This window comes from Excalfactoria chinensis, chromosome 1, assembly GCF_039878825.1.
Source record: "Excalfactoria chinensis isolate bCotChi1 chromosome 1, bCotChi1.hap2, whole genome shotgun sequence".
NCBI classification, from domain to species: Eukaryota; Metazoa; Chordata; class Aves; order Galliformes; family Phasianidae; genus Excalfactoria; species Excalfactoria chinensis.
The window spans coordinates 48,372,893-48,399,311 of record NC_092825.1 but is presented as its reverse complement, the minus strand read 5'-3'; the positions used below and the strand labels follow the sequence as shown (position 1 = coordinate 48,399,311).

Sequence of the window (26,419 nt, the reverse complement as noted above, 5' to 3'; positions counted from 1 at the left end):
TCTGGGATTTCTCACCAAACAAGAGCAATTTGCAGTTTCCAAAGAGATGGGGACATTGTGCAAGGGAAGACTAGTGAGAGGGCAGTGAGCCTTCTCAGGAGCCAAGCTGTCTCCACATCATGAAACCACAGATGCCTTTGGGCAGGACCCGAGTGGGATGCCTAACCCCTAGCATAGGACATGCTTGACAGGGTCTTTCTTTGTTGTGATTTCTGGCCTCATGTTCACTCATAAATGCAAATTTGGCCTGCCCCTGCCACAATAGCTTGCTCTCCCACCTCTCCTTCTCCTCACCCTGCCCTGCTTAGGGCACAAGATCCAGTTTGGAGAAAGCAGATGCAGTTGTAGTTACCACCTGCCTCACCCTCATAGCCAAGGCTCAGGTGCTACTGAATTAACATGCCACAGACATTGCTTCTTTCTCCTTACCTGCAGCTCCCTCTGGCCAAAAAGCTTGTCATGGCCAAGGGCACCATTTGCAGCAACAGCATAAGGTCAACTCACTCCCTTCAGCTTACATAAAGAATACCTCTCCTGACTGGAAGGTTGGAGAAGAGATTTATCCCACTGGTGAGTTCCCACACAGCAGAATGAGCCCGTGCCACCAAAATCTACATCCTTAGCAGATCAAATGTGCTTATAATCAGGCAGGACATCACCTTGTTGGCTGACCATCCAAACACTGATAAGAAATGAGGTGATGGGAGGTGAGAATTACCAAATCTAACTGTCCTGGCTCTGTCCTTCTCAACCCACAGTGGCCCTTCCCATGCCAAACCAGTCCTGAAAATAATGGGTCAATACCTCTGCATCTTCAGTGCGGTGAAGAGGGTAGGAGTGCTGCCAGGAACATGGTGAGCAGAGATCTTCCTTTCCTTGAATTCATCCGTGCCTCATAAGGACACTGATCCTCAACCTTTAGGTTTTGGCATCTCTCCACAGTAGCTTCAGCCCAGTGGTAGGAATGGAGACACAGCATTATACCAATGCTGGTAGCTCATGGCCCACAGGCAATAGGACACCCCACTACTCCCTTGCCTCCAAGAGTTGTGCTAATGTCAGACATTTTTATTCCAGACTCCTGAAAAGCCAGTGGAGAGCCCTGGGCTTCCAACAAACAAGCATGGGCCACCAAAGGGAGACTCAGTTCTAAAGGTCAAATTTCTTTGATGTGAATGCCCTTCCAGTATCTCCCCTGAGCCTTGGGATGGTATTCCCTCTCTTGTTGACACCTGCTATCCATGAGCTAGTTTCTAATCTTCCCAGCAGCTTTTGGAGGAACATCCTTGGGCATGCATGACCCCCGGAACTGGTGGCTACCAAGGATGGGTTGCAACGCACAGCTTCCAAATTCACTTCACGAGACATGGAACCTCCCCTTCATTTTTTTAACAGCCTCCCCCATGAGCAAATATCTAGAAGTTTCCCTTCATGGTCCACCGTTTCATGCAAAGAAACAGTCACTCCTCATCTAGCCACTGGTGCCACAGGGTGCTCAGCGACCTGCCCAAAGGCTGGAACAATTCCATACCCTCCTGAGCTCCAGAAGGTAGGAGGCTCTCCCTGTTACCTCTGCTGGCATTGATGGGACCAACTAGAAATACCCAACAAGCCTCTGGGGTTCTGCATGATTGGGGTGAGAGAGAGGGGTTCAGTCACATCCTCAGCCCTGAAGAGATAGAGAACTGACGGGCCTCGTAGAAAGGGAAGAAGAAAGCATTGCAGTGTGTTTCTGTTCTGCCTCTTCTGTTTCTTCCTCTTGAGGAAATCACAGAGCGTCTTGTGATTTAGAGACAAATATGCAAGACGAGGAAAGATTGAAGCCACAGGCTTGGCCTGCTGCCTGATTATTTTTTTTTCCCCCTTCTTTCAGCATAATTACAGTTGAGCCATGTAGTAATTGGGCAACTTTTTCCAAAGGGATCCTTTCACCCAGAGTGAATCACGCTTGCCACAAAGGGAACACAAAGTGGAGGCAGCTAATAGACCTATAGATCCCATAGTTTATTAGAACGGAACATTTTGCCCCCATCCCCTTGTTTCTCAGCCTCTCCGATGTGCCTAGAGTAGGTGCAAGAGCCTGAAACTGAGCTTTCTAGGATGATTCCTCCCCATTTTTCCAAGAGGACTCCTCCAGGCTTGCTGTCCCCACAGGGTTTTGAGGAAATCTAGGGGTTCTGCAGAAGAGTGACTGCTTTCCCTTCCTTGGATCCTGTACCTACAAGAGCTGGTGACAAGGTCTGGGTCAGAAGCTGGACAGCTCTAGGGGGCCATAAGGCTTGTTGGTACAGCTGAGACTCCCCAGATTCAACATCAGTTCTCTGTACCTGGACCACAGAGAGTTCCCCAGGCTGCATACCCTCAGTGATGTTCTGGCTCCTAGTTTAGCAGAGCTGAAGAGCCCAGCCCTCAGAAACTTTCTGCCAAGCCTTGATCCATCTGATCATTTTCCATGTGGGATGAAAGGCTTGGATAAAATACTCATTGTGAAACTATTTTCCATTGACTTTGTGGCCACACACAGCTGGATCTCCTCCTGGAGTGGCCAGCAGCCTGCTTGGAAGGGTTGGGATTAGCATCCTGGAGAGGGGCCTGGATGAGGGAGGGAGGAGACACTTCTTCCCTTCCCCCAAACCAGCTCCTCCCACCTTATTCTCAATCCTATTGGCGGCTGGGGTTGGGGAAGGGCTGGCACTACTCAGCTCTCCATCTATTTAAAGGCAAGGGTGTGGTCCTGCAGTTACTTGTCTGGGACTTTTGCACCTTGGAAGACAGGAGCATCAGCCTGCACAGCAGCATCATGTCTTGTGTGAGTAGGGAAAAAGAATGGGGAGGATGGAGCACGGGAGAAGGGCTACGGGGAAGATGTTGGCTTGGCAGCAGGGTGCTTGCATTACCCTTTACCTGCTCACCAGTCCCTATGCTGGAGGGTCTGCTAGAACTGCATGTCTGCTGCTAGGGGAGCCGAGACCCCTATTACAGAGGGGTGGCTGCTATATCTTGTTCAGGCTGAAGGTTTTTTTTTGCCCTGCAGGATCCCTCTGGGGAGATATGTGGGGGGTCCTTGCTGGATTGGTTCCTGAGCTGGGGTAACCTGTTTTGCAGAGGTTCTGCTCTAGGGAGGCAGCCGAAGTAGTATTTATTGCTTTCTGAGCGTCTCTTTTTCTGGGCTGCCCTATTGCTTGCTTCCTGGCTGCAGTTTTCATGAGTCACTCAATCATTATTTCTTGTACGAAAATGCACTCTTCTAAAGTGCCCTTCTGTGAGTACCAAGGACTGTTGGAGGGATGCTTGTATCAGGGGAGTGTTTGCACTTTGATTTCTTGCAGTAGCCTGAGAGGGAATAATCAGGGAGTGCCTCAAGTGCAAATGAAACTTCGGTAGAAGAAAGAATTCTTAGTATTCTTGTGGTCACGTCAAGGGCCAGACCGGCCAATGAGTACACATGGATATGAGAAGTAGGATACTTCTTTCTGCTTGCCAAAATGTGGAAAGGTGCATGCAAACTTCTTGCAGATGTTCAGTATTCCAGAAAATAAGCCCCTGGACACAAGGGAGTGGAATGTGTGAGCCCCTGGACCCAAGCAAGGCTTGAGGTCCAAATCCAAGCCAGGGGAACAGAGTGGAGGCTCCATCCCTGAATGGCCAGATTTCTTGGGATGACATGAGATCCATACAGTCTTTGGGTGTGTTCATGATAGGATGGGTGTGATGGGAGCTTGCAGGTGCTCTCACTTCAGTGCCATGAAATATAGATATGTTGATGACAGCAGCAAAGAGAAAGGTTGGGAAATCAGGCACGTGGTTTGTCTTATTGGTGTGACTTCTCTGGGGTGTCCCATGCGCCTTGCCCTAGGGAAAGGGAGTGTCCCTACCTCTCCCTTGGTCCAAGGCAATGTGCTATATTGAGGCTGCAAGGAGAGCTGCCAAAGCACGTGAGCTAGCAGGTACTGAGCTAATGTCTCTGCCTCCATGTTCAGCAGGGACCAGTGTGCACCAACTTGGGTCTCAAGCCTGGCCAGCGCCTCACTGTCAAGGGGGTAATAGCACCAAATGCCAAAAGGTAAGCTTAGCTGTGCCACCCAGGTAGCCAAAGCACCACACTGGGTTGGTTTCTGCTACTGGGGACAGAAGGATTCCCCTCCCTTGGGTGGGAATGAAGCAGCTTGAAAAGGGTTAACACCAACAGTATTTCCCGGTGAGTCATTGCCTAATGCATATTGCAGACGTGCACTACTGCCAAGGGGCTAAGCCAGAGCAGATGTGAAGCTCCAGCTGCACGCACTGGCAGCAACCACATCCTCCCGAGTTCTCATTTCCTTTACTCTATGCTAAATCTATACCGAGATATGGCTTGAGAGCATCCCAAAAGCCACATCCTCTCCCCTGCACGAAGGTTGCCCAGGAGCACCATTTCTGTACTTTGATGTCTTGGGCAGAAGACTACAGCTCAAGCAGCTGGGGACATCTTGAGTGTTCTGATGTCATGGGTGCTCTGAGCCGCAGACCCATAAAGAAGCTGATGATAAAACTACTGGGTCCGTTGGTGGTGATAGTGTGGTCTCAGGGTATTCACCCAGTAGAGATGTTCCTCGTATGCTGGTGGGGAAGGAATGGGGTAAAAGTAGTGAGTGAACAGGTGCACCAAAAGACCTCCTAGGTTTGCAGGGATGAGTGGCTGGAGCCCTCAGGGAAGCCTCTGCAGTAGTCCCCAACCCTCGTGCAACTCTGCTATTGGCAGGACTTCTCGTTGGGTGAGGTGGAGCCTGGAGCTGCTGTACCAGCACTAGCGGTGTTCCAGGAAACATGTCCCAGCTCTTTTCAGTGCCTTTGAAGTTTGATACTGTTGGCGTGTAGCCTCCTGGGTTTTCCCTTGCCAAATAATATTCCTCCTCACTTCGCATCTTAGCAAGAGGCCTGGAGGCAAGGTGGACAGCAGGCTGGGAAGTTGTTTCTTCCCACTACCATTGCAAGATGCTTTGGGATAGCTAATGAGATGGTAATTACTGCAGCTGCCTGCAGGGTGGGGAGAAGCAGTGGCTGTCAGGTTGGGTGCAGCACCAGCTAACTGTTTAGGGCTGGAAGGAATGCTGTGACAAGTAACTCCTACAGAGCTGGCTTGGGTACAGAGTAACTCCATGTTCGGGGCTGCATACTGAACCTCGGCACCCTCAGCTGGTCTTGACAGAATAGACCTATATTCAGTGTACAGCATGCAACACAGTGTTTGTCTCCTTTCTTTGCAGCTTTGTGATGAATCTGGGCAAGGACCCAACCAACCTGGGGCTTCACTTCAACCCCCGCTTTGATGCTCATGGTGATGTGAACGTCATTGTGTGCAACTCAAAGAAAATGGAAGAATGGGGTGCTGAGCAAAGAGAGTCTGTCTTCCCTTTCCAGAAGGGAGCCCCAATAGAGGTAAAGCTTGGGATACACTCTCCATATGTACTGTACTCTTAGCTGTCTGTACAGGAGGTGATTGTCTTCTCCTGCTTGGCGAGTGCCACCATCCAGATCTCTAAGCAGTGGTGAAGGGTGAGAATCAAATGTGCAAGCTCTGTGTAGCTCCAAGGGATGTTACTGTTGAACTGAGCAAGGAATAGGCGTCGCTTGGAAGACCAGAAGAACTCCCCTGTTGCTGAAGAGCAAGTTATGCTGCTGAGCACGTTCACTCTGCAGAATGGGGAAGGCTTGAGGGTATCTAGGCAGAAGTTTTCTGACTTTTCCATTTGTTTTGCAGATCTCTTTCAGCGTCAACCCAAGCGATGTGACCGTCCACCTGCCAGGCCACCAGTTCTCATTCCCCAATCGGCATGGTCTTGCTGTCTTTGACTACTTTGATACACACGGAGACTTCACGCTCCGGTCTATCAACTGGGAGTAGCTCCTCACATCTGTCTTAACATTTAAAAAAAAAAAAAAAGAAAAGAAAAAAAGAAAAAAAAAAAAGAAAAAGTAATCAATAAATGTGTTTTCATCTACTTGGTCTCAAGTGAGAGTGACTAAACACAACATTCATCCTCGGACTCGTGGTGGCAAAGGGGAAGTTAGATGGTGGCAAGAGACTAGGAAGGCAGAAAGTGAAAAGCCCAGGCACACCAAAGGCCTGGCCAGGCTGATTCTTCCCATGAGGCAGTTGCAGAGCAGCTGGAGCACAGAGGCTTGTTCCTAAGGCAGCAGCACCTCCCATTCTTTTTCCATAATTCATGAGGACCTGACAGATCAGGGGCTCATTCAGAGTAAGGCTCAGCTGCTAGGAACTTCGGGCTGGGGAAGAGAAGTTGGGCTCAAGGCTCAAGATAGGCTTTTGGGATGGGAGGCAGGAACACTTGGGGTGTACAAGCAGGTTGAGGCTCTTAAGCCAAACCTCTTGAAGCCTCCTGTTGTTCAAAGCCAGTCTGCTCTGTACGGTCATATCCTGCTCTTTAGGGCTATGTCTGTGATAGTAAAAACAGCATCTAGTATTGCCACCCTGTGCACAGTCACTGCGTGGGCACTCTTTCCATGGGGTGATATGGATAAGGCCATCTTGTGTAGGAATAAGAAGAAAGTTTAGCTGTATGGAATTGAGCTGTGATGAGCTAAATGGACTCAAGGCGTAAGACCTGGCTCAGTTTATGTGAGTGACATTGTCGCAACCTGGGGTACGTTCAACAGGATGGAGCGCCAGGGATCTCCTTGACTACAGCAGGGACACAGTGCTGGTGATAGGTCCTTTAATGAGTTTTTATGAAGGGCAAGCACAGCATCTTCAAACCGCATTTGGGAGTTATTTTTCAGAAAGATTCTTCAAACATTTAGGTGAGAGTGAGGGGAAGAACGTTGAATGAAATTTTCACCACACGCTGGGGCTGAATCTTATTCAGGTCTCCTGCTAGCGTGGCTGCTTCTTCAAGTGACTCACTGCTCCCATGATATTTGTGAGTCACTGTTGTCTGGGCTTTGTTACAGCTCCGTCCGTTGCCAGAGAGGCGGTGAAGGCGGTTGGGCTCCTTGGAGATGTAATTAAAACATATAGAAGCTGACTGCACCCTTTCTCCCACTCTGGCCTTGCATAGGGTGAGGGCTGGAGGACTCCTCACACGCACCAGAATTGGGATCCCTGGGACAAGCACCCTTCAGCAGTCTTGCAAAAGGCAGGAAGGAGAACATGCCAGGTTGACAACAAGGATGGAACACACCACAAGACAGCACAGAAGACAACACACTTTTATTTCATCACTCAACGCTCACAAAAGCCTGGGAGATATCCCCCACCCAGGACACTGCTCATCGCCCAGGACTCCCCCTGCTACTCCCCATGAGACCCAACATTTACCCAAAAGCCAGAAAGGTGCTATGGCCTCCTTGTGTGTTTGGGATGCTGGCGGTAGCTACTGGCTAGCAGGGTGTAGAGGAAGGGATTGATACAGCTGTTACCATAGGCTAGGCAAGTGACACCAAAATTGAGGTAGGCCTGTGCACTGGGGCCCATGCCTATGCCTTCACGCTGGTATAGCCCAGCCAGTTGCCAGCCCCAGAAGGGGAGGAAGCAGGCCCAGTAAGCCACCACAATGGCACAGATCCTGGAGGAGAGACGTTGGGAGGGAGCCCGGCCGGACACTGACAGCCCCGGGTGCCAGGTGGAAGAGCGGTACACCCAGGCCAGGAGGGTGTAGACAATGATCAGCACCACACCAGGCACCAGGATGCTGGTGGCAAAGAGCACCGTCAAGTAGAGCCGGAAGGCTGCTGGCGTCCATGTGGGGATGCAGATGCGCTTGTTGGGACCATCTCCCTCCCGCAATTGAGTCATTGCCATCATAGGGGCCGTAAGCAGGAAGGCAAGGAGCCAGAGGATGGCACTGGCTGGCTTGCGGTAAGCGCTGCCAGCCCGCCTGGCCCGCAGCGGCCTGGTTACTGCCCAGTACCTCTCCAGGCTCATGGCAGTCAGGAGGAAAATGCTGGCATGCATAGTGAGGAGGTCCAAACTGAACAAAAGCTTGCAGCCCACATCTCCAAAGAACCAGTCATGGGTGAAGTAGGTGCAGACCACAAAGGGGATGGTGGAGAGGTACAGGAGGTCAGCCAGGGCGAGGTTGATCACGTAGACCCCCAAGGAGCCTGCCGAGCGGCCCGCCACCTTGCCAGAGGCCACCAGCACTGTGTAGACGTTCCCCACCATCCCAATAATGCACATGAGCAGCAGCACCGTGCCCAATGGCCCTGTCACTGGGCTGTCCCCTCCTAGAACACTGCTGATGTCATCCTCACCACTGCTTTCCTCTGAGAAGTTGCCACCCTCAGGGTCCTCTCCAGGCGTTACACTGATGAGGGAAGGGTCGCAAGACATCTTTGGGGATGGAGTGGAAGAGCAGTCAAGTCAACGGAGACCTGCTCCTTCCTTCTGCCTCCCCTGCTTGCTGTAGAGGACACAGCCAGTTCCAAGAAAAGCAGCCAAGGAAGGGAATAATGGCACAAACTCAGCAAAATGTAAGTCTCCAGAGAAGTCTATTCCTCACCTCCAGCCATCCAGTCTATTTTGCCAATCTTCTTCATCACAAGTGCCATCTGCTGGTTTTCCTCAGGCTGAAAAAGGGACACCTCCTCCCCTTCAAGACTGGTAGGTGCAAAGAAACATCTGCCAGATAAGAGGAAACGTCTGTGTTCTCCACCAGTTCCTCACGTATTGCTCCGTCAGTGTTCGCTGGGCAGAAAATCAGCAGACTCTGTGGACAAGTGGATTCCTCCTTGAGTCTCTGTGTTCTCTCAGCTCTGCTGCTGGGTATGTGTCCCCCCAGCCCACCCCTGAAGAGCTGACCTGCCCACTGCATAGGAATGTGCCTGACTCAGCTTCACACACAGGTGTGAATGCCGTCCCAATTTCTGCTGAGCTGCTAGTCACTAGCTGAGGAGCCAAGGGGAGCTCCTGTTTTAGAAGATACATTCCTTCTTCATTGTCTTCCTCCTTCTCTCTCTTCTTCTCTCTTCTTCTCTCTTCTTTACTCTCTTTCTTTTCCCCATTCCCTTTTGCTCAGTTTTCCTCCTTTGAGGGAGGATTTAATTAAAGATAAAACTCCTGAGTCTGGCAGGAGGGAAAGACAATTGAGGCTTTAAGAGGGAAAGAAGGATCAGCCCTAAAAACTGATGCTGCCCCCTGACCCTTAGCTAAGCTAGGGCAAGAAGGCCTGCCCCACACTCATGTCCAAAGACCTCCTGAGGTACAGTCAATGCATTTAGTCTGTAGTCTTGCAATTAAAGACCCCCACAGACCACTAAAGATCTCCCATTCTTATAGCCTGGCACTCTCCCACCCTTGTCATTAGTCACCATCAAGCTCCTAAAGATAAAGGGGCAACATATTTCAATTCCACTCCTTCTTTCCTCTCCCCAAAGACCACCCCCCTCCTCCATTAAGACTTCCTTCACCTGCCTCGCAAGAGCAGGAAGCAAAAGCGTCTTGGGCAGCACTGCCTTCTACTGGAGTATCACAATACGACATCTGTGTTGCAAAGCCCTTTGTGCCAAGCACTGCCCTGCTCTCCTTTGCCCACATCCGAGCCCCGTTTGTCTCAGAGAGCAGTCATAAGACTTCCCTTCTACTCTACTGCATAAATATATATGTATATTACATATACACATGTAACGTACAGGTTAGGATGCAAGTGCCAGGAATTGTGAAATGCAGGGAATAGGGGAGTAGATACGTATTCCTAACTTCAGACATCAACCCCTAGGCTATATTAGACTCAGCAGAGAGTCTGAAGTCTGTAGAAGACATGCTATCGACTGCTCTCTGTGGGAGCCAGCCTCTCTCCATTGGTTTAACTACAGAGACTCAAATCTGATAGCTGAACCTCAATAACACAAATGCCCCTCACAGTATTTTCTCTAGGGCAGTATTCAATCTCCCACTACTTTTTTGTTATGGGCACACACACACACTGCCCACTTACATACACGTACATATCCGTTGTTTCTGAGCTCAGGAGCAATCAGAAGATGGTCTCCATACAAACATGGTCTGAAGCTCTCAAGCCCATATAGATGGGAAGAAACACGTCTCACACATTACAGTCAGATTAAATCTTTTAAGTGACCTTTTTCAACTGTAGTTCCAACTGATCAAATAACCAGATGTTTCACATCTCTGTCACCAGCAGAGAAGCCACTTCTTGTAATGAAAGTCTCTCCCAGTCCAGCAGCCTCTACTGAGCAATAGCTCCAGCAAAGCAGCTGTTTTCTTGTACAAGGTTAACCCTCGTGCATTCTTGTATAAGGCCGCCTGCAGTTTCCTGCAAATACGATGCTAGGTCCCATGTCCATCACAGCAAGTGCTAAGTTTCTGAGGCCCTGTCAACAGGCAAGGCCTATCAACATCCAGTCAGATTACAGCATATTACCACTGACAGTTTGCACTGAGGATTCAGTCTCACGGAGTCTTGGACTTGAAGCAGCTTAAATGAGCTCCAGAACAAAGAATATTGTCCTTGGAGAGGGAAGGGAAAAAAACAAAAGTGCTTCAAAGAGTAGGCTGCAAGAGCACCGTGTTTCTCTGCCATCAATCTCTCCTCTTCTGACAGCCCACCCAACAGGACCAGGTAGGTAGAGCTGAGTTACAGCAAGGCTCCTGCCCAGCTTCCTATGATTTAAACTTGAAGTAGGCTTCGACTGTAGAGAAGAAAAAAGGCAGTGCATTAGGGCAATACTCTGTGACAGAACAACAAAAGGAGAAGGAAACATCATCCAGGCAATTACTTGCATATTCCTGTGGTGTCATGTCCTGGTTGATGACACTTGTGAAAGCTGTGATCCAGTCCAGCTGGTCAGTCTCTGTCTCACAGGTGAAGAGGTATTCTCGGTCAGGCGTGACAATGGTGATGCCATAGGGCCAAGAGAAGTTGCCTTGTGTCCCTGAAGGCAATCCCTTCTGGACGCTATAGCCATTCTCTCTGCTGCCCACAAATACTTCACCCTTAGCAAATGCATCCTGCACATCAGGAGGGAAAGAGAGGGATTAACTGTACCCAGGAAGAACCAACTAATAATAGCAGTGCTCCTATGGGCAGCCGGAGAATGGGAAAGGATCAAAGAGGTAGCAGAAAAAAGACCTGAAGGTGGTCAGGGGATTCAGAACCGGGAAGCTACACCCAAAGACAGTGAGTGAAAGGAAAACTTCAGAGTACAGATCTCGAGAGGGCTAACAGAGGAAAAGCTGCATCTGCCTCTCCAACAACACCTTCCGTGGCATCCCCCTTGTGACACCATGACCTTTACACCACAGCCTTCCCTGTTCCCGTTGTTTGCAGGCAGTAAGCGAACAAAGAAAGTGCAGGATGAACAAAGTGGGATGGAAAGGGGAAGACCTAGAGTCCATTCAGAGCCACTGGGAAAGCCACAAGCCTCCCTTACAACAGAGCAAAGCAAAGAAGCAAGATTCTCTTTGCACTCTGACCCTGCCCTCAGCACTGTCACCTACAGCTGCCAGAGGTCAGATCTCGCCCTCACCAAAGGGTCCTTGAAGTACATGAGCCTGCGGTGATCCAGTGTGAACCAACGTTTCTTAAAAGCCTCTCTCTGCTGTAAAGGGAAGAGGTGACATACGTAAGGTGACAGTGCCCTCTGCCGTGAGCAGCGCAAATGGGTGCCCAAAATTCATCACAACTGCTTGAACCGAGCCCCTGCCTAAACAGCAGCCTTCTTTCTCCCTCTAAGCTGAGAGTGAGGATCAGAAAGCAACTTTTCAGTCCCACTATAGTGTCAAAAGAAGATGGGGGGAGGGGACGGGGAAACTGGGAGGAAAATAACAGAGCAGGGAAAATCAACAGCTCTCTGGCAGGTCCCTGCTAGATTCCTTCACCCACAAGCAGCTCACCTTGGGACCCGTCTTCTCCATGAATCCTTCCTTTAAGAAGTTTCTCGTCAGCCGGCTTTTAATCTGACAAAAAGGTAAGAGTAACATTCACTTAGCTATGTTTCTCTGCTGTTCACTTTCAAACCCACAGCCTTCCTTCTGTTTGCCCAAATTCAGCTCCCTTTCAAATTCATGTCTGTAGAACTGCCTTAGCTAAGCCTCCAGCATGCCCAGAAATAGGAGAGAGGAGCTGCTCTCTACCATCCCAGGCTCCTGTATGCACACTTTCTCATTCTTCTATCTAAACACTGCAATTTCCCCTTCTGTGCCCGGGGATCTAATAATAACTAATGGGCTCTTTTATCAGAGTAACTGAGCATCAGCAGGAGACTCAGCACTGCACTCTAGTGCTGCCTTACCTCATTATCGCTGGCTATGGGAAATGCTACCTTCAGATAATGGAACTGCACAGACCGAATGGCATTGAACCAGTCCACCACCTCCTGAAAATAAAACATGACAGAACAGAAAGCTTAGGGACGGCCACAGCGAGCCACTCAAATTCATCCAGCTGCACCCAACACTATGTCAGCTGCAAAAACAGCCATCTTTCCCTTCTCCAGGCCTCACCCTCACATACACACACACAGAGCAGAGGCAGTACATCTGCACACCTTCTGCAGCAGCTCCTCCCACAGAAACCCACTCAGCCAGTGCTCCTGCTCCGTTCCATGCAGCAAAACTCAGTCACAGACACACAGAGAATCAGAATTCTCAACCTGTTTCCCCTACAGCAGTTCCCACACACACACCATCTCACTCAACTCATTCCTCAGACTACTCAGTATCAGTAAATTCTCCAATCAGCTCAATGGTTTTACAGTATGATGCTAAACAATATACCTTTCCACTTTTATGGTAGACAAATATATTCCGAGTCTTATTGTCTTTGAGATAGGTGATTTGCAAGCCATTGGGGTTCCCAATCTTCTCTGGCTGGAATGTAGCATTGATTACATCTATTTTGACATTGATTTTGGGTTCTTTGGCCTGAGAAAAGAATGGCATTGGTCATTCATGAACAGTTCTGGTGGGAAAATGATCTAACTGACTGACTAGGTAGGATAAAGCAGGGTCAGAAGGTCTTTAAAAGGTATTAACTGCCCCTTCCCATCAAAACTGTTGTAGTACACGCTCCCTTCACTATGTGGCATGCTTGTGCCCAAATAATGGCTCAGCCCCTCCAATCTAAATTTGATCTGTGCCTGCCCTGGGACAAGCAGTGAGATGCTGAAAGTGCATCTGACTTTACAGCTGACCTGGTCTAAAGGCTAACTGACCCCAGAAGGAAAGACTTTACATCTACTCCTCCCTAAGCCATTCCCTCAGTTGTAACAGTATACTAGCATCTGTCCCATTCATTTCAGGGAGATAAACTAAGAGAAAAACCCTACTCAAAAGGAAGCAGCAGGTTTTTAGCAACTTAGTTCATAGTAAGGTGAGGTTGGTTCCAAGGACAGCTCAGGATTGTACAGCCAGGCAAAGGGAATGGGATAAAGTGAAAGACCAACCCTTCAGTCAGCAGTGAGATTCACCAGTGAGACAAGAAAAGAGGACTCATGGAAATGCCACTGTTTCCATGCCAGGAGCAAAGAAATCGTTGAAGAGGGAAGGATGTGGAGAAGACTAACAGAAGATGCAGGGGAAATGCCAGTACTTGGAAGGGAATCTCTCTTCTGTGATGCATTACCATCTCTGGCCTGGGTGAGTATGGAAATCTCACAGAGATAGAAGAGTCTCCATAACCCCACAGGCCTGAGTTGACTACCATACTTACATCCTGCTTAGTGAAATACTTCAGACATCCCTCTCTCTCTGACAACAAGAACTTGCGTGGTTGGAACTGCCCACTGTCTCGACCTCGCTTCCATAGGATGCCTTCCTTCACCCCTAGAAGCAGAAAGGTCAGTTTGAAGAACATCCCTCCAAGAGGCATCCACCAGCAAATAGTTTTGAGCAAGACCAGCTGGTAATATCACGCTATCAGGCAGGGCACTGATGAGTTTTCTCCTCACGATGCTCAAAAGCTTCCAGTAAAGGCAACAGGCAGCAATTCTGAAGTCATGCCCTGCTCTTACCATCTGTATAAGGCAGCTGTTTTCCAAGCTCAGTGAACTCTTTTCGTTCATATTTGGCCCGTATCCACTGTTCTCTCAGCACTCTGCAAAGAGAGGTGACAGGTAGCTTAGAAACCAACTACAGCAATCCAGAACTGCCCTCCCCCTTTTCATTTGTATGCAGCAACTTACTGGCAGTCATTGTAGGTTGGCTGGTAATAGTAAATAGGGATGTGAGCTTCATACATGGCCTTAGTCACAGCATTCCCGTGCTTGGCCAGAAACTGCAGTTAGAAAGACAGTTAGTGCCTTCTCTTTGATGGAGATTCATGTTGTGTCTAGATGGAGCTGGCATGTGAGAAATCAGTAACCGTGAGCAATAAAGACCCTGAACCTTGGCAGGATATGATGCAAGACATCTGTGCCAGCCATAAAGTAATAGGACATGAAGAGGCACACAAGGCAAGCATATCCTCCCTCTCCCAGCAATTTAGGAGGAATTATCCCCCACTGTGCACACGTAGCAAAGTGACATTAATCTCCAACTTTGTGAGGCCAAAGGCCAAAAGGAGTTGGTGTACAACCACAACCCCGACACACCAATGAGTTCTCACCTGCACCTGAGCATCATCCCAGTGGTCCATCTTCAGGGATTTGACTTTGCTGATGCTAGGGATGTTCCGGTGAATTCCTGAGCAGCTAAGGCATATAAAGACACCCAAGGTAGAGGATGCCCAGTCGGGATCTGAGGGCATAAAAAAAGGGGTATCATTAGAAATAGTAAATGCCTTAGGGAGATCTGCCTCAAATGAAAATGCATTACTGAGTAATGGAGATCTTGGTAACCATGGTTTCAGCCGAGCTGACTAATTAACCAAGCTACAGAAGGCAGTCTGGAAAAAGCATAATACTTCTGCATTCCTCCTGCTTCAACTGCTTAATCTGAATCTCTATTAACTTGAACCTTGGAAAACTCCATGGCACTCTACAAACTCCCTCTGGGTAAAGAATCATCTGAGGCTCCAGGAGCTGTTTTGTGCAACACAGCAAACCCGCAACGCTATTTAGCTCGGGAAGTGAAATGTAACTGTAAAAATCAGAATTCTCAGGGGAAAAATTAAGAAGGTAAAATGGTATTAATTAGACAAATTAATTTGTCGTGGGTGGTACAACCCACGTGTTCCTTTTGGAAGGAATACAACGGGCATTTTTAGCTGTGCTGGTAGACTTTAAACCAGTACACTCTGGAGAGGATAACCTCTTCAGTATAAGAAACCTCCCAGGTGTCCGTGGCAAAACGTCAGTTCAGAGCTGAGTCACAGACAAGACAATGCCCTCCCGAATCATGCCTTCTTTCTGGAGCAGTTAGGTTACCAATGGGAATTTTCCACTGGTCCTGACTGGGCATGACCTTGATTTGTGTCTGAGACCCTATGCTATTGCAATCCTGTCCTTTCCACCAGCACTGTGGCAGCATCTCCTTCATCTTCCCTCACTCCCTCTCCTCTGGGGCCCCCTGCAGCCTGGACAGACTGAATCAACTCACACATCTGCCGGACTTTTGCACAGGTTCCAACAACTATCCCCTAGTTTCACTCCTTCCCACGCTCATATGCCTCAAGGCACTGAGCTGGCCACAACGGCTACCAGACACCAAACCCCAATCCTTTCTTCTGACCCATCCTCAGAAGATCCAGCCCTGAGGGACTCACCGGGCTTCCCGCAGTCTGCACACAATGAATTTTCTGCTCTTCTCCACACCTCCCTCAGGGCCTTCATGCTCTTATCACTTCCAGCCATGGTGTCAAATTGTCACCCCCTCCGGCAGGTGTTCTGGGTCTTCCGCACCTGCGGGACACCCTAAAGGTGAAGGAGCCACCAGGAGGCCCTTGCAGGAACGAGATGTGAAGGCAGGAGAAGCCTTGAGATTAATGGAATGAATATGCAGGCCTAATGGTGCACCTGAGCCGGCAGAGAACAGGCTGGGGCAAAAAGGCCGAAGTGCAGCCAGGCTAAGAGAGAAGAGGAGGAGGCAGGCGAACCCATGGGCGTGGAGGGAAGTGCAGCAATTAACCACAGAACTGGTTTTTCCGCATTTCTGCTGTGGGGAGAGGACCGGCCAGGAACAGAACACCAGTAGCCGGAGAGCTGATAAAAGGCAAGGTGACCTGCCACCAGGCGGCAGCGCCCCTCACGCTCTGTGGGATGACTCCTCCAACGCTTCCCTTCGTGGAGCTTCCACTCCAGTCAGCTGGCTGTCACGCAACATTTACACTCGTGAAAAGAGACGAAGGGAGGTCAGGAGTGGTTCAAGAGTTCAGCTCAAGCCCAATCCCATCAGTGGGACCGCTCCACAACACAACTGCTCCCGCATCCTTAAGACAACCTCAGAGCTGAGATCTATTCACACACACACGCACAGCTCCCCGGACTAAGCAGCACAACACAGACACCACCACACAACGAAACGCTGCCTATAAATAATGCTTTTATTAGAGATGCGCCGAGGCACAAAATGGCGGCTAAGGGACGGCCGTCACAGCGCCACCCCGTCACAGCGCCACCCCCCCCCGACACAAACAGACACACACACAGACACACAGGGCAGGAAATTGAGAGACCGGAAAAGGCGGGGATTCCTTGGACCGAAAGTGATGGTGGCTGCCGCGTGGGATAGCCATGGGACGCAAGAAGAAGAAGAAGGGGTCTGGAAGCGCAGCATCGCGGCTGGTGGTGACTTTCGATGAGGAGAAGCGGAGGTGAGGACACCAAGGGTGCCGCGGTGGCAAAGCGAGTGGGGGGGACGACGGGGTGTCTGGAAGATGAAGGTTTGCTCTGTTCCCGGTGTTTAGGGAGTACCTGACCGGCTTCCATAAACGGAAGGTGGAACGGAGGAAGGTGGCCCTGGAGGAGATCAAGAGGAAGCTGAAGGAGGAGCAGAGGAAGCTGAAGGAGGAGGTATGGCTCCTCCCGAGCACAGCGGACCCCTTGCCGTGTCGAGGCTGTGGGGCAGGCACGGAGCCTTCGTGGGTGGAGGGGTTGGGCTGAAATGGGCACTCGGGACAGCAGGGGTGCCGTACTGACCTGTTTGTCTCTCCCAGAGGCACAAGGAGTACCTGAAGATGCTGCGTGAAAGGGAGGAAGCTCTTGGTATGTAACACGCTCCGTGCTTGTAGGGTTTGGGCTCCTTTGCAGCAGAATGGGTGTCAGAGGAGTTAACTGCCTGTGAGAGGCACCAAACTGGACAGCTCCTGCGGCTGGGCAGACATAGCTGTAAGAGCAGTCCTACCCCAGAGGCATGTTGCATCACTCCTCTTGTGTGTCCCCCTGAGAAGCTGGGCAACAGCTCGTGCAGTGGGCTGAATAGGGGTCCCTTGTCCCTAGTGGGAAAGGAAACTGGGCTGAATGGGGGTCCCTTGTCCCTAGTGGGAAAGGAAACTGGGCTGAATGGGGGTCCCTTGTCCCTAGTGGAAAAGGAAACTGGGCTGAATGGGGGTCCCTTGTCCCTAGTGGAAAAGGAAATTGGGCTGAATGGGGGTCCCTCGTCCTTAGTGGGAAAGGAAACTGGGCTGAATGGGGGTCCCTCGTCCTTAGTGGGAAACTGGGCAGGTTGGATAAGAAGGAGCATGCAGGAGGGTATTACCAAGGCATTGACATCTTTGCTGGGAGAGGGAGCTTGCCCTTCGTGTCTTATCCCTCCATGCAAAGACTGGACTTCCTGCACCCAGCGTGATGGTGCAGGAAGCATAGAATCATTAAGGGTGGAGGAGGTCTGTTAGATCATCCAGTCCAACTGTCCACCTACCACCAGCATAGCCCACTAAATGGTGTCCCTAACTAATACGTCTGCCCTTTCCTTATAGAACTGGCCATTCGTCTTGGCCAGCTGAGTGCAGCGCTGGCTCACATTCAGCTGGGCATTAACCAATGCCTCCAGATCTTTTTTCCTCCATGCAGTTTTCCAGCTACTCTGCCCCGGGTATTTAGTGTTGCATGGCGCTGCTATGAGCGTACTTTGTGAGAAGCTGATATTTCTGTCCTTCCAGATGAGTTTGATGAACTGGAGCACTTGGTGACATCGCGGACAGAGTCAGTGAACATCGACCACCCAAACCATATTGTAACAGTCACAACCATCAGTGACCTGGACCTCTCAGGTGCACGCCAGCTGGGACTGACCACCTCTGAGGTACTGCCTCTTGTTGACGTGTCTGATTGCATCGACTATAAATGTTCTCAGGGCTTGTTAGATTGTCACACCCTGAATATGCCAAAGGGCTTGCAGCTGGCTAGGAGCAAGGATGAAGGGGGAAGGCTTGTGTAAAATGTAAAGTGTTGATCTGTGAGTGTGTTTGGCAAATGGGGATGAAACCAAGAAGGTAGCAAAAAACACTGGAATCTTGAGACTTGCTTATTTTAATGTGTTCATAAAGTTGTGTTTGTTTCTTCTTTTAAGGGAAAAAGTGATGTTTTAGAAGAGAAGGGTGAAGAGGTGGTGAACAAGCCTGCAAGTACAGTGCCCAAAAAGTCCAGAAACCCCTTCCTATCTGAAAAGTACGTATAAATTCATTCATCTGCTTGCTGCTGGGCAGTGTGAGCTGATCAGGAGGATCTTTTGCTTCCAGATCAGTTGTGTGATTGCAGGGAGGGGGTGCTGTGCTGCTTGGGTGCTTGTGGACAGGAACCAGCAGAGGGCACTGGCAGTCTGGAAGCCTGCCTCTGTCGTCTGTTTCTATTACATTGATCTCTGCTAACAGCAGCGTGAGGTGGGTGTGGTGCAGGTCGGGCTTTGCCCTGAGCTGTTTGCCTAGTCCTTCTCCTTCTGTCCTGTCACGATGGTGCCCAGCGCAGTGGAGCTCCTTTGAGACTCCATTGCTGTTGGGCTGCATGGGGCTGTCCTGTTGCTGTTGTATCACCTTTCTGCAGTACACTTTGGTGCCCAAACATTTATCTCTTCCTGTCCTCCCCAGGATCTCTTCTCTTACTGCTACGTTGCACATGCACAGCCGGAAAAAGAAGAAAGGAAAGCAATCCCAACGTAGGCAAGGTCCATTTAAGAAAATCCAGAAAGCGAACACGAGGCGAACCACTAAGACTCAGCGACGGAGGCTGACGGGCAGAATGGGCCGCGATCAAGATTAATGGAGAGCCTGGTGCTCAGAGCAGCAGCTGGGACTGTTTTCAGCAGCTGGGTTGCTGCTCTTTGTGCCCCCTTCATAATGATCAAGGACCTTGTTTACTTGGCACTCTGAGCCCAGTTCAGCCTTACTCACCTGCTGTGCGTTGGCCACGGGCACTAGACACTGCATTTATTTTGCAGTAGTCTCCAAATAAGTATTTAAGTGCCACAGAATCTCTAAAATCTTCTGTTGGAGGTCAGGTTCTCTGTATGGCATAACCCTTAATTGGCTTTATCAAAGGAGAGGAGCTAAAGCTGAATGCAGCAAACACACTCTCAGGGGTCCGAGTCTGGGAAGAGCTCTGCTTCCACTTGTGAACCAATGCATTGCTGTTTCTGCAGTGCAGTAAGTTCTTTTTGTGTCATCTTGTCTCATGTTTCTTCTGTGCCACAGCTGAATGCAGGGATACTTATTTTTTTGGTATCCATCCCAGATGAAATTTACTAAAGTTTATTCTATGAAGTTGTTTTTGCTAAGAGAAATAACGTGTGACTTATCTGAAGCATAACAGCAACTATGTTAATACCGGTACCAGCTGGAAAGAAGGTTAATGATTCCTATTGCTGAAAAAAAATATGTATCTTTAAAATCTACTGGTGCTCAGGAAAGGGAATAGCTGGGAGCTGTTCTTGTGGTAATACAGAACCCGCCGGAGCAGGAATGGCTCATTCCATTGTCTGCTGAATGCGCCGATGTTCATTCCGATAGCTCAGAGGAGTATGAAATCCCTTAATGCCTTTGCTGCATGTGTGTGGCCTTGTCTGGGTTGGGAGTGGCAGAGGCTGTGCATTAGCTCAGGGTGGTTGCCTTCTGTTTGGAAAGCGTGGTACATGTGTTCTAGCATGGATGTCTTCAAGAGAAAAGGGGAAAAAATAGTCACCATGCATCTGCATGTTTGGGGTTAAGGAATGCTTCTGAGGAGGGGAAAAAAGCCTGAGCAGCACACTGACTTCTGTCATGCAGTGTCTGTTGGGTGCAGTGACCATCCTGCCTCTGCCACATTCTGACCAGCACCTGGATGGGGCATCTTCCCTTATTATGTGTGTGCTGGCAAAGAAATGACAAAGGGGAAAAAGGCCTTTGTGGCCAAAATCCACACCAGAACATTGGAAATGTGGCAGTGGGTGAGAAAGCAAATTTCCTTTGCTAGAAATAGGAGAGGAAAAGAGTAACCAGTGTTGGAGGCCTTGTGGAGGCAGCAGCTCAGTAGCCTGTTTCTGTCTCACCTTGTCACGTTAGGTGTTTCAGAGGTGCAGAAACACAACTTGTGGGCAAGGCTGTCTGATGTTATGCTTGGATCCTACCCTTCAGGGCTGTACAGCAGCTGTTCCCCTTGGTGCGTGGTGCCTCCCAGGCTGACCAGAGGCAGAATGAGACTTGCACTTTGCCTCCCCAGGAGTTTGCCCCGAAGCTGGAATGGCTGCTGTTTGCAGTCCCCGTGTTTTTGTCACACTGCAAAACCTGCTGAAACGTGGAGTGTGAACTTTGGGTTGGGTTTGTGGAAGCCTGGAATGACGGTGGGACAGTGTTGAAATACCTCATTATAAGCTTGATGGGATGTTAAGCGTGGCCTCAGCAACACCGAGGTGTTTGTTATTTTGCTGCCAGGTGATTTAGAAGAATTACTGACCCTAATAACTTCTGAGCCTTTCTCAAGCTGCAGCTGAAATCTTGAAAAGCCTTCCATGCTCAGGGAAAGGGGAAAAAAAAAGTGGAAAAAACCAGAACCATTAAATCCTATATGGAGTTAACCACAAGTATTGTTTGCTGTGCTATTGATTTCTCCATCTGATTGATTCAAGCTTGCTTTTGTAATGTGACTTACTGACTCATCCCTCGCCTGCTGTCTTTGTTATGCTCAGGGCTGGAACTGGGCTGCTCTGGGATATGCTGGGTGAGGGATACCAGCTCACACACCCAAGTTAGTGTGTGAAGCAGTTGCCAGGCACATCCAGCATGGGGTTTAAAGTCTCTGTGCGAGAGTCATCGCGTCATTTGCTGCTTCCCCTCTTTTTCAGGACAGCTTTCAGTGTTACTGTTGCTTTTTCCCTCTGGCTGTTCACAAACGAGTTCCAGCTTTTGGTGAGGAAGCTGCTTCTAAATATGTCCTACCTGTAAAAATTACCGTGTTAGTGTGGCTGCTGCACTGGAAAGTGATCACAATGTGCCCCAGGGTCACCCAACTGTGCCTGGTGCCCACACTCAGCTATTGCTTTGTCCATAGAGGTAGGGAACCTGAGTGGTGTTGCTGCTCAAAAGCTCTCATGGGAAGGATACGAAGCTCCAGTATGCTGTGTCCATGCATGATGGCTTTTGCTGCCTAGACTGTGATGGTGCACACATGCATGCCCAAAAATGTGATTGGGATTACAGAGGATCAAAATGAGACAGGGAGGTCAGATAGTCGTGGAGAAACTGGTGCTCAGCGTGAAGATGAAGCTGCAGTGTGTGTGTGTCAGGTGTGCTGTGTTGCTCCTGTGGAGTGTCCCAAGCTCGAGGCTGCATGCAATACAGTCACTGCGGCTGCAAGAAAGGAACCGGGGAGAAACCTTACGGGATGAGGGACAAGGGCTATTGAGAGCCAAGGGAGCTGATTAGCAGGCAGTCCTAGTGCTTGCAGATCCATCCTGCGGATGTTAAGCATCTCCTGGGGCAGAAGCCCCAGGCCTGCTCGCTGATAGGGGATGGGGACGAGGGGAAATAGCGGCAGCTCCGCTCTCCATCCCCGGCCCAGCTCGGATCGATCGCCCTACCGCTGCCACCGACACGTGGGTGCCCGCACACGTGCCCGCGGGCGCGCCGCCAGGCAGCCACTCAAAGGGCGGTATTCAAATCAGTGTCCGGTCGAGGCCAATGAGAGGGCAGTGGGCGGGGCTTGGCTGCCCGCAATTCCCACGGGGAACTCCATTCAAAGGGGAGCTCGGCGGGGAGAGCGGTGCTGGGAGTCGTGGGGAAGCGGAGGTACTGGGATGCACTGGGATGCACTGGGATGCACTGGGATGCACTGGGATGCACTGGGAAGGGTAGCTACATCTGCATGAGCGGTGGAGGCCATGGGGAGCTCGGTGGACCCCAAGAGCCCTGCGGGATGTGGGGAGCAACGGTTTGCCCTTCAGGCAGAGGGATGCTCTGGGTTCCTACCACGTATAGCAATCAGCGGGCACGGCTGAGCGGTGCTGGTTCTTCATTGCTTGCAAGGGAGTGCCTGGGCTCAGGTCTGGTGCGAGTGAGCCAAGAAAGCGTGCCCTCCCCAAGCTGTCTGCATCAGAACCTACTGAAGGGTGCAGAGCAGTGCCCTCTTCTAAAAGAAGGCTCCTGCTGGTACATAGCCTTTTATCATGTGTAATTATGTGGGTCGTTATTGGCCTTGAAGCTGGATGCCCTTTGATTCCAGCATGGCCAACCTAGCGCATCAAGCTTCAGTCTGAGAATAACACTTGTGCTTCCATAGGAGCCTGAGGATGTGGAACTGAGAAGCTCAGCTTTCTGCTGCTGTTCCTTTCTCCTGGCTGCTCCCTGTAGCCCAGCAGCCAAAGCACCTCCATCCCTATGGAGGATGCCGGGTTCGGTGAATGATGTGCCCTGTGCCAACTTTGAAGCCAACATATTTGCGAGGAGTTTGTGCCAACACTGCTTACGTGCCGCAAGAGTTCACCCCCACGTTGCACAGGTGAGCTCCTCCATCCCATCTGCAGGCCGCGAATGCTGCATTAAGAGCTGCTTTGTTCAGCCCTGGGGACTTAGTAGAGATGGAAATCCCTAGCACAAAAGCTCACCACTGTCCATCATTTAACTACTTGGAGCAGAGCTGGAGCCACATTGGCGAGGAGGGTCTGGACACAGTTAGGAGGGCTCCGTAAATCCTAGGAAGGGAAGCAGGGATGGAGCAATATAGATACGTGCAAGTAAATAGCAACAGTGAGGGAAGGGGGATTGGCAAAGCAGGGACACATCCTGGATTTCATCTCTGTTTGAGGCCCTTTGGTCCCTTCCAACTCAAACCATTCTATGATTCTTACCTAAAATGTGGTCCCGGCAGATGTCCCTGGAGCTGCTGTGAGCTGTTCCTGGAAGGAAAGGTGGAATGGGATACACGTGATGCAGGGCTCAGTCTGACCCCATCCTCCAGCATGAGCCACTTGGCTGCAGAGCGCTGCATCCCTCCAGGCATCAGCCGGTTTCATGTTCACAGAGGGTTTCGTGTCATTCGCTGTCCTCTTGGAGCACCGGGCCGGGGATCATGAAATAGTAATGAGCCTCCCGCCCTCCTCCTTGCCCTCACCCCCGGGCCCTCTAAGATTACTGCAGCCCTTTGCGATCTGCTTAGAGCCATCTCTGAGCATATCCGGATGCCAGAAGGAGGGCAGGCAAGCCCCCTACCACTGATCCTAAACCCTGCAGGTAATGGGTCCAGGGGAGATGCTGGAGGGCGGCTGCAAGCAGAGATTCCCCCAGCCCTCATCCTCACGTGCTTTCATATCCGGCACGATGATGGCAGGGCTGCATCCCCCCCTTCCTCGCAGGAGCATGACGCAGAGGTGGCGGGGCACGGCACCAACGCAGACCCAGGTGGGCCCTGGGACGCCGTCCGCATCGTAGCACCGCAGTGCGAGGTGTACATCTGCGTGGGTCGGGCAGACGGTGCAGAGCGGTGAGTGTCAGAGACCGATGGAGGGGGGAGATGGGGAAAGCGGGTGCGATATCACCGATGCACCGAGGGATGTGGTGAATGGGCATGGTGGTGGTGGGCTGATGGTTGGACCGGGTGACCTTAGCAGTCTTTTCCAACCTTGATGATTCTATATTGTGCCTGGGAAAAAGGGCTGAGTGCTTTTTCTGCCTGTGTTTCTCGTGACTGCTCCCTGTCCCCAGGCTCTGCAGCCATGCTGATTGCTGCCTGTCCTCTCCTTGCTCCACAGCTGGCACCAGAGCAGGTCACAGCCCCCACTCAGCCCCAGCACTGCGGGCCAGCATGGAGAAACCAGCACCGAGCCCCACAGCCACACTGAAGGCAGGGTGAGATGGGCACTTGGTTTGGGTGGTTTTGACCCTTGTCCCCTCAGAGCCACTTCTATTGGGCATACTCAGATGTTCCCAAGGTGCTGGTGGGGGGTGTCAGCTGGGACCCTTCACTCCTCACATATGCTCTTTGCCCCCTCCCAGCCCAGTAACTCCCAGTCCCATTGCAAAGCCCTGCCCTATTTGTCTCTTAGGGCTGGGAGATGACCAGGCTGTTGGACACCACTTTGGGATCAGGCAAGCGGGACACAATGAGCTACAGGGGCCACAAGGATAATGCACAGCTTCAGGTGGACAGAGCCAGGTGGGCTCAGCCCCTTCCCTCTGGATCCTGGGTGAGGACAGACGCTCCGAGCTTTAGGAAAGAAGTCTGTGTGCCAAAAGCAGGTACATGGGGCTTGCTCACATGCGGGATCCTCTTGGTGTGCTGACCATAAAACACGGGGCTGCTGTCTCCCTACGTGCTTTGCTGTGTTCCCACCCCCATCCTGCAGTCCGGGTTTTCCCTCTGCCCTCCTTGACTGTAACGCTGAAGCCCCGCTTAGCCATGGGAAGAGTAGCATTGCATGCCACTCATTCAACAACCTTCTCTCCATCCCAGAGCGTGCTCCTGCCAGCCAGAAGCCCAAGGAGGGCTGGGCGAAGCACCGCATAGAGAGTGGCTATTTTTCCTTGGAACCTCGAAAACCTGACCCTCCCTGGGCTCCTTCCACACCACGTCCCAGCCGCAGCTCCTCTCCAGGTCCAGGCAGCAGCAGGCACTTGGCATCCTCCTCCCGGGCTGGGGAGCCTCGTGTGCACCCCAGCGCTGGGGGCACAGAGGGGAAACGTGTGCTGGAGAGGCAGGAGTACACGGTGCTGGCAGATCTGCCCAAACCCAAGCGCCTCGGCCGTGGGGATGCTGCTGACCGCTGTGGCTCCCGCACGCTCAGCCCTGGCCGAGTGGAGGTGGAGAGGATATTTGGCTGTGAGCGCAGGTGAGGAGCAATAGAGCACTGCAGTGGGTTGTCCCCATAGGTCACTCCATGGCTTGGAGAGAACAGGGCAATGGGGGAAGAAGAGAGAAGCTCCCAAATCCTAGTAGGATTAGGGATGCTGAGAAGTCTTTGGTCCCAGGTGAGTCCTCAGCTGGAGCAGAACGAGGCTCCAAAGTTGGCAGCCCAATGGTGGCATGGGACACGTGAGGGTGTAACGGGAATCGGGCAGTGGATGAGACAGGAAAGAGCAAAGTACAGAGGACCCAAAGAAATGGCATGAAGAAGATGTGGATGAGGAAGCTGGGATGGGTGCAGCAATAGGGTGGAGACCCCAACATCTGGGGCAGGCAGAGATGTAGGGCTGGAGGGGGGCTCAGTCAGCAGCCAGACAGGCTGTGTGTGCCTGCAGGAAATCGGAGACGTTGGAGGCTTTCCAGGCACTGGAGGAGGGCCGCGTGGAGAGGCTGGATGGCAAGACCCCAGTGCCACCCAGCAAAGGCAGAGTCATTCGGAGGCAGTCCAGCCCCAGCCTGCCCAGGGAGGTGAGTCCTGGCTGCTTTCTCCTGCCACGTATTCCCCTATTCCTGGGTCCAAGAGGCTTCTCCTGGATAGAACCTGGCTCTATGCATAGGGGTGCAGGCTTTGCAACACCTTTCGTAACCCAACCAACCTGTCTCCCAGCTCTTGTGCCACCTTACCTCCCTCCTTGCTATCACTCGTGTTCCCTTTGCTCTCTGTCCTGTGTGTCTCCAGGGTCAGCGGGTGTCTTGGCACACTGAGCCACGCAGCAGAGACTCCAAGGAGCCCCGGCGCTCCCCCAGCCCAGCTCGGCACACAGAGAGGACTGGGGTCCCCTTGCGCCCTATGTGCCCATCTCCACGGGCAGAGAGGGACTGGAGAAAGCCCCGGGAGCCCACAAGTCCTACTCAGAGGCTGGAGAGGGGAGGCAGCAGCCCGCAGTTCCTCAGACCACGTTCCCCCAGTCCCAATTCTAGGTTGGAACGGAGACTGGGAGGAACTCAGAGCCCTCCCCAGCACACGGAGAAGGACTGGAGGAACAGAACAGATAGGAGCCAAGTTGCCTGGCAGGCTGCGAGCATGGGGAAAGCCATTGAGAGAAAAAGCTGGGGGAACACCCTGCACCCCCCGAGCCTTGGGAAGAGCATGGATGGAAGCAAGCTGGGAGGAGCCAGGCCACTACGCTCCATGAGTCCTACAGGCCGGACAGATGGCACATGGAAAAGCCAAAAGGAGACCTCCCAGCCTGGCCTTGCATGGGGGGCAGAGAGACAA

At 51.3% G+C, this 26,419-nt stretch overlaps 4 protein-coding genes across 5 annotated transcripts; 2 read left to right on the top strand and 2 right to left on the bottom strand.

The window, feature by feature from the left end:
* The first annotated feature begins 2,677 nt into the window (after positions 1-2,677).
* LGALS1 (galectin 1) lies at positions 2,678-5,981 on the top strand. Its single transcript, XM_072354161.1, has 4 exons — positions 2,678-2,809; positions 3,981-4,063; positions 5,247-5,418; positions 5,741-5,981. Exons 1-4 carry the CDS (start codon positions 2,801-2,803, stop codon positions 5,882-5,884), a joined length of 408 nt encoding a protein of 135 aa, XP_072210262.1. The 5' UTR covers positions 2,678-2,800; the 3' UTR covers positions 5,885-5,981.
* A 1,355-nt stretch (positions 5,982-7,336) lies between these two features.
* Positions 7,337-8,735, bottom strand: LOC140262057 (urotensin-2 receptor-like). The gene has a single exon (XM_072356156.1). The coding sequence runs from the start codon at positions 8,330-8,332 to the stop codon at positions 7,337-7,339; it is 996 nt and encodes a 331-aa protein (XP_072212257.1). The 5' UTR covers positions 8,333-8,735.
* Positions 8,736-10,055: 1,320 nt separating this feature from the next.
* On the bottom strand, positions 10,056-15,905 carry LOC140262043 (arf-GAP with dual PH domain-containing protein 1-like). 2 transcript variants are annotated; one of them, XM_072356137.1, is made up of 11 exons: positions 15,663-15,905; positions 14,565-14,695; positions 14,143-14,234; positions 13,972-14,054; positions 13,671-13,783; positions 12,737-12,883; positions 12,253-12,336; positions 11,855-11,917; positions 11,488-11,559; positions 10,738-10,969; positions 10,301-10,650 (listed from the first exon to the last, which is right to left on the bottom strand). In XM_072356137.1, the coding sequence occupies exons 1-11, from the start codon at positions 15,748-15,750 to the stop codon at positions 10,622-10,624; spliced, it is 1,134 nt and encodes a 377-aa protein (XP_072212238.1). In that variant the 5' UTR covers positions 15,751-15,905; the 3' UTR covers positions 10,301-10,621. The 2 variants fall into 2 exon arrangements, with proteins under 2 accessions (XP_072212247.1, XP_072212238.1); XM_072356146.1 differs by lacking the exon at positions 11,488-11,559 and having other exon boundaries at positions 10,056-10,650.
* A 550-nt stretch (positions 15,906-16,455) lies between these two features.
* Positions 16,456-20,961, top strand: NOL12 (nucleolar protein 12). The gene is made up of 6 exons (XM_072356125.1): positions 16,456-16,709; positions 16,803-16,908; positions 17,052-17,100; positions 17,997-18,139; positions 18,407-18,504; positions 18,921-20,961. The coding sequence occupies exons 1-6, from the start codon at positions 16,630-16,632 to the stop codon at positions 19,090-19,092; spliced, it is 648 nt and encodes a 215-aa protein (XP_072212226.1). The 5' UTR covers positions 16,456-16,629; the 3' UTR covers positions 19,093-20,961.
* The last annotated feature ends 5,458 nt before the right edge of the window (positions 20,962-26,419 follow it).

Coding starts and splice junctions, on each gene's coding strand:
- LOC140262057 (XM_072356156.1), bottom strand. CDS start 8,332: ATGTCTTGCGACCCTTCCCTCATCAGTGTAACGCCTGGAGAGGACCCT.
- LOC140262043 (XM_072356137.1), bottom strand. CDS start 15,750: ATGGCTGGAAGTGATAAGAGCATGAAGGCCCTGAGGGAGGTGTGGAGA. Junction 12,884..13,670: donor AGTATTTCACTAAGCAGGAT/GTAAGTATGGTA, acceptor TTCTTTTCTCAG/GCCAAAGAACCCAAAATCAA. Junction 12,337..12,736: donor TCTACCATAAAAGTGGAAAG/GTATATTGTTTA, acceptor TTTTATTTTCAG/GAGGTGGTGGACTGGTTCAA.
- NOL12 (XM_072356125.1), top strand. CDS start 16,630: ATGGGACGCAAGAAGAAGAAGAAGGGGTCTGGAAGCGCAGCATCGCGG. Junction 18,140..18,406: donor TGGGACTGACCACCTCTGAG/GTACTGCCTCTT, acceptor TCTTCTTTTAAG/GGAAAAAGTGATGTTTTAGA. Junction 18,505..18,920: donor AACCCCTTCCTATCTGAAAA/GTACGTATAAAT, acceptor TGTCCTCCCCAG/GATCTCTTCTCTTACTGCTA.
- LGALS1 (XM_072354161.1), top strand. Junction 4,064..5,246: donor ATAGCACCAAATGCCAAAAG/GTAAGCTTAGCT, acceptor CTTTCTTTGCAG/CTTTGTGATGAATCTGGGCA. Junction 5,419..5,740: donor AGAAGGGAGCCCCAATAGAG/GTAAAGCTTGGG, acceptor TTTGTTTTGCAG/ATCTCTTTCAGCGTCAACCC.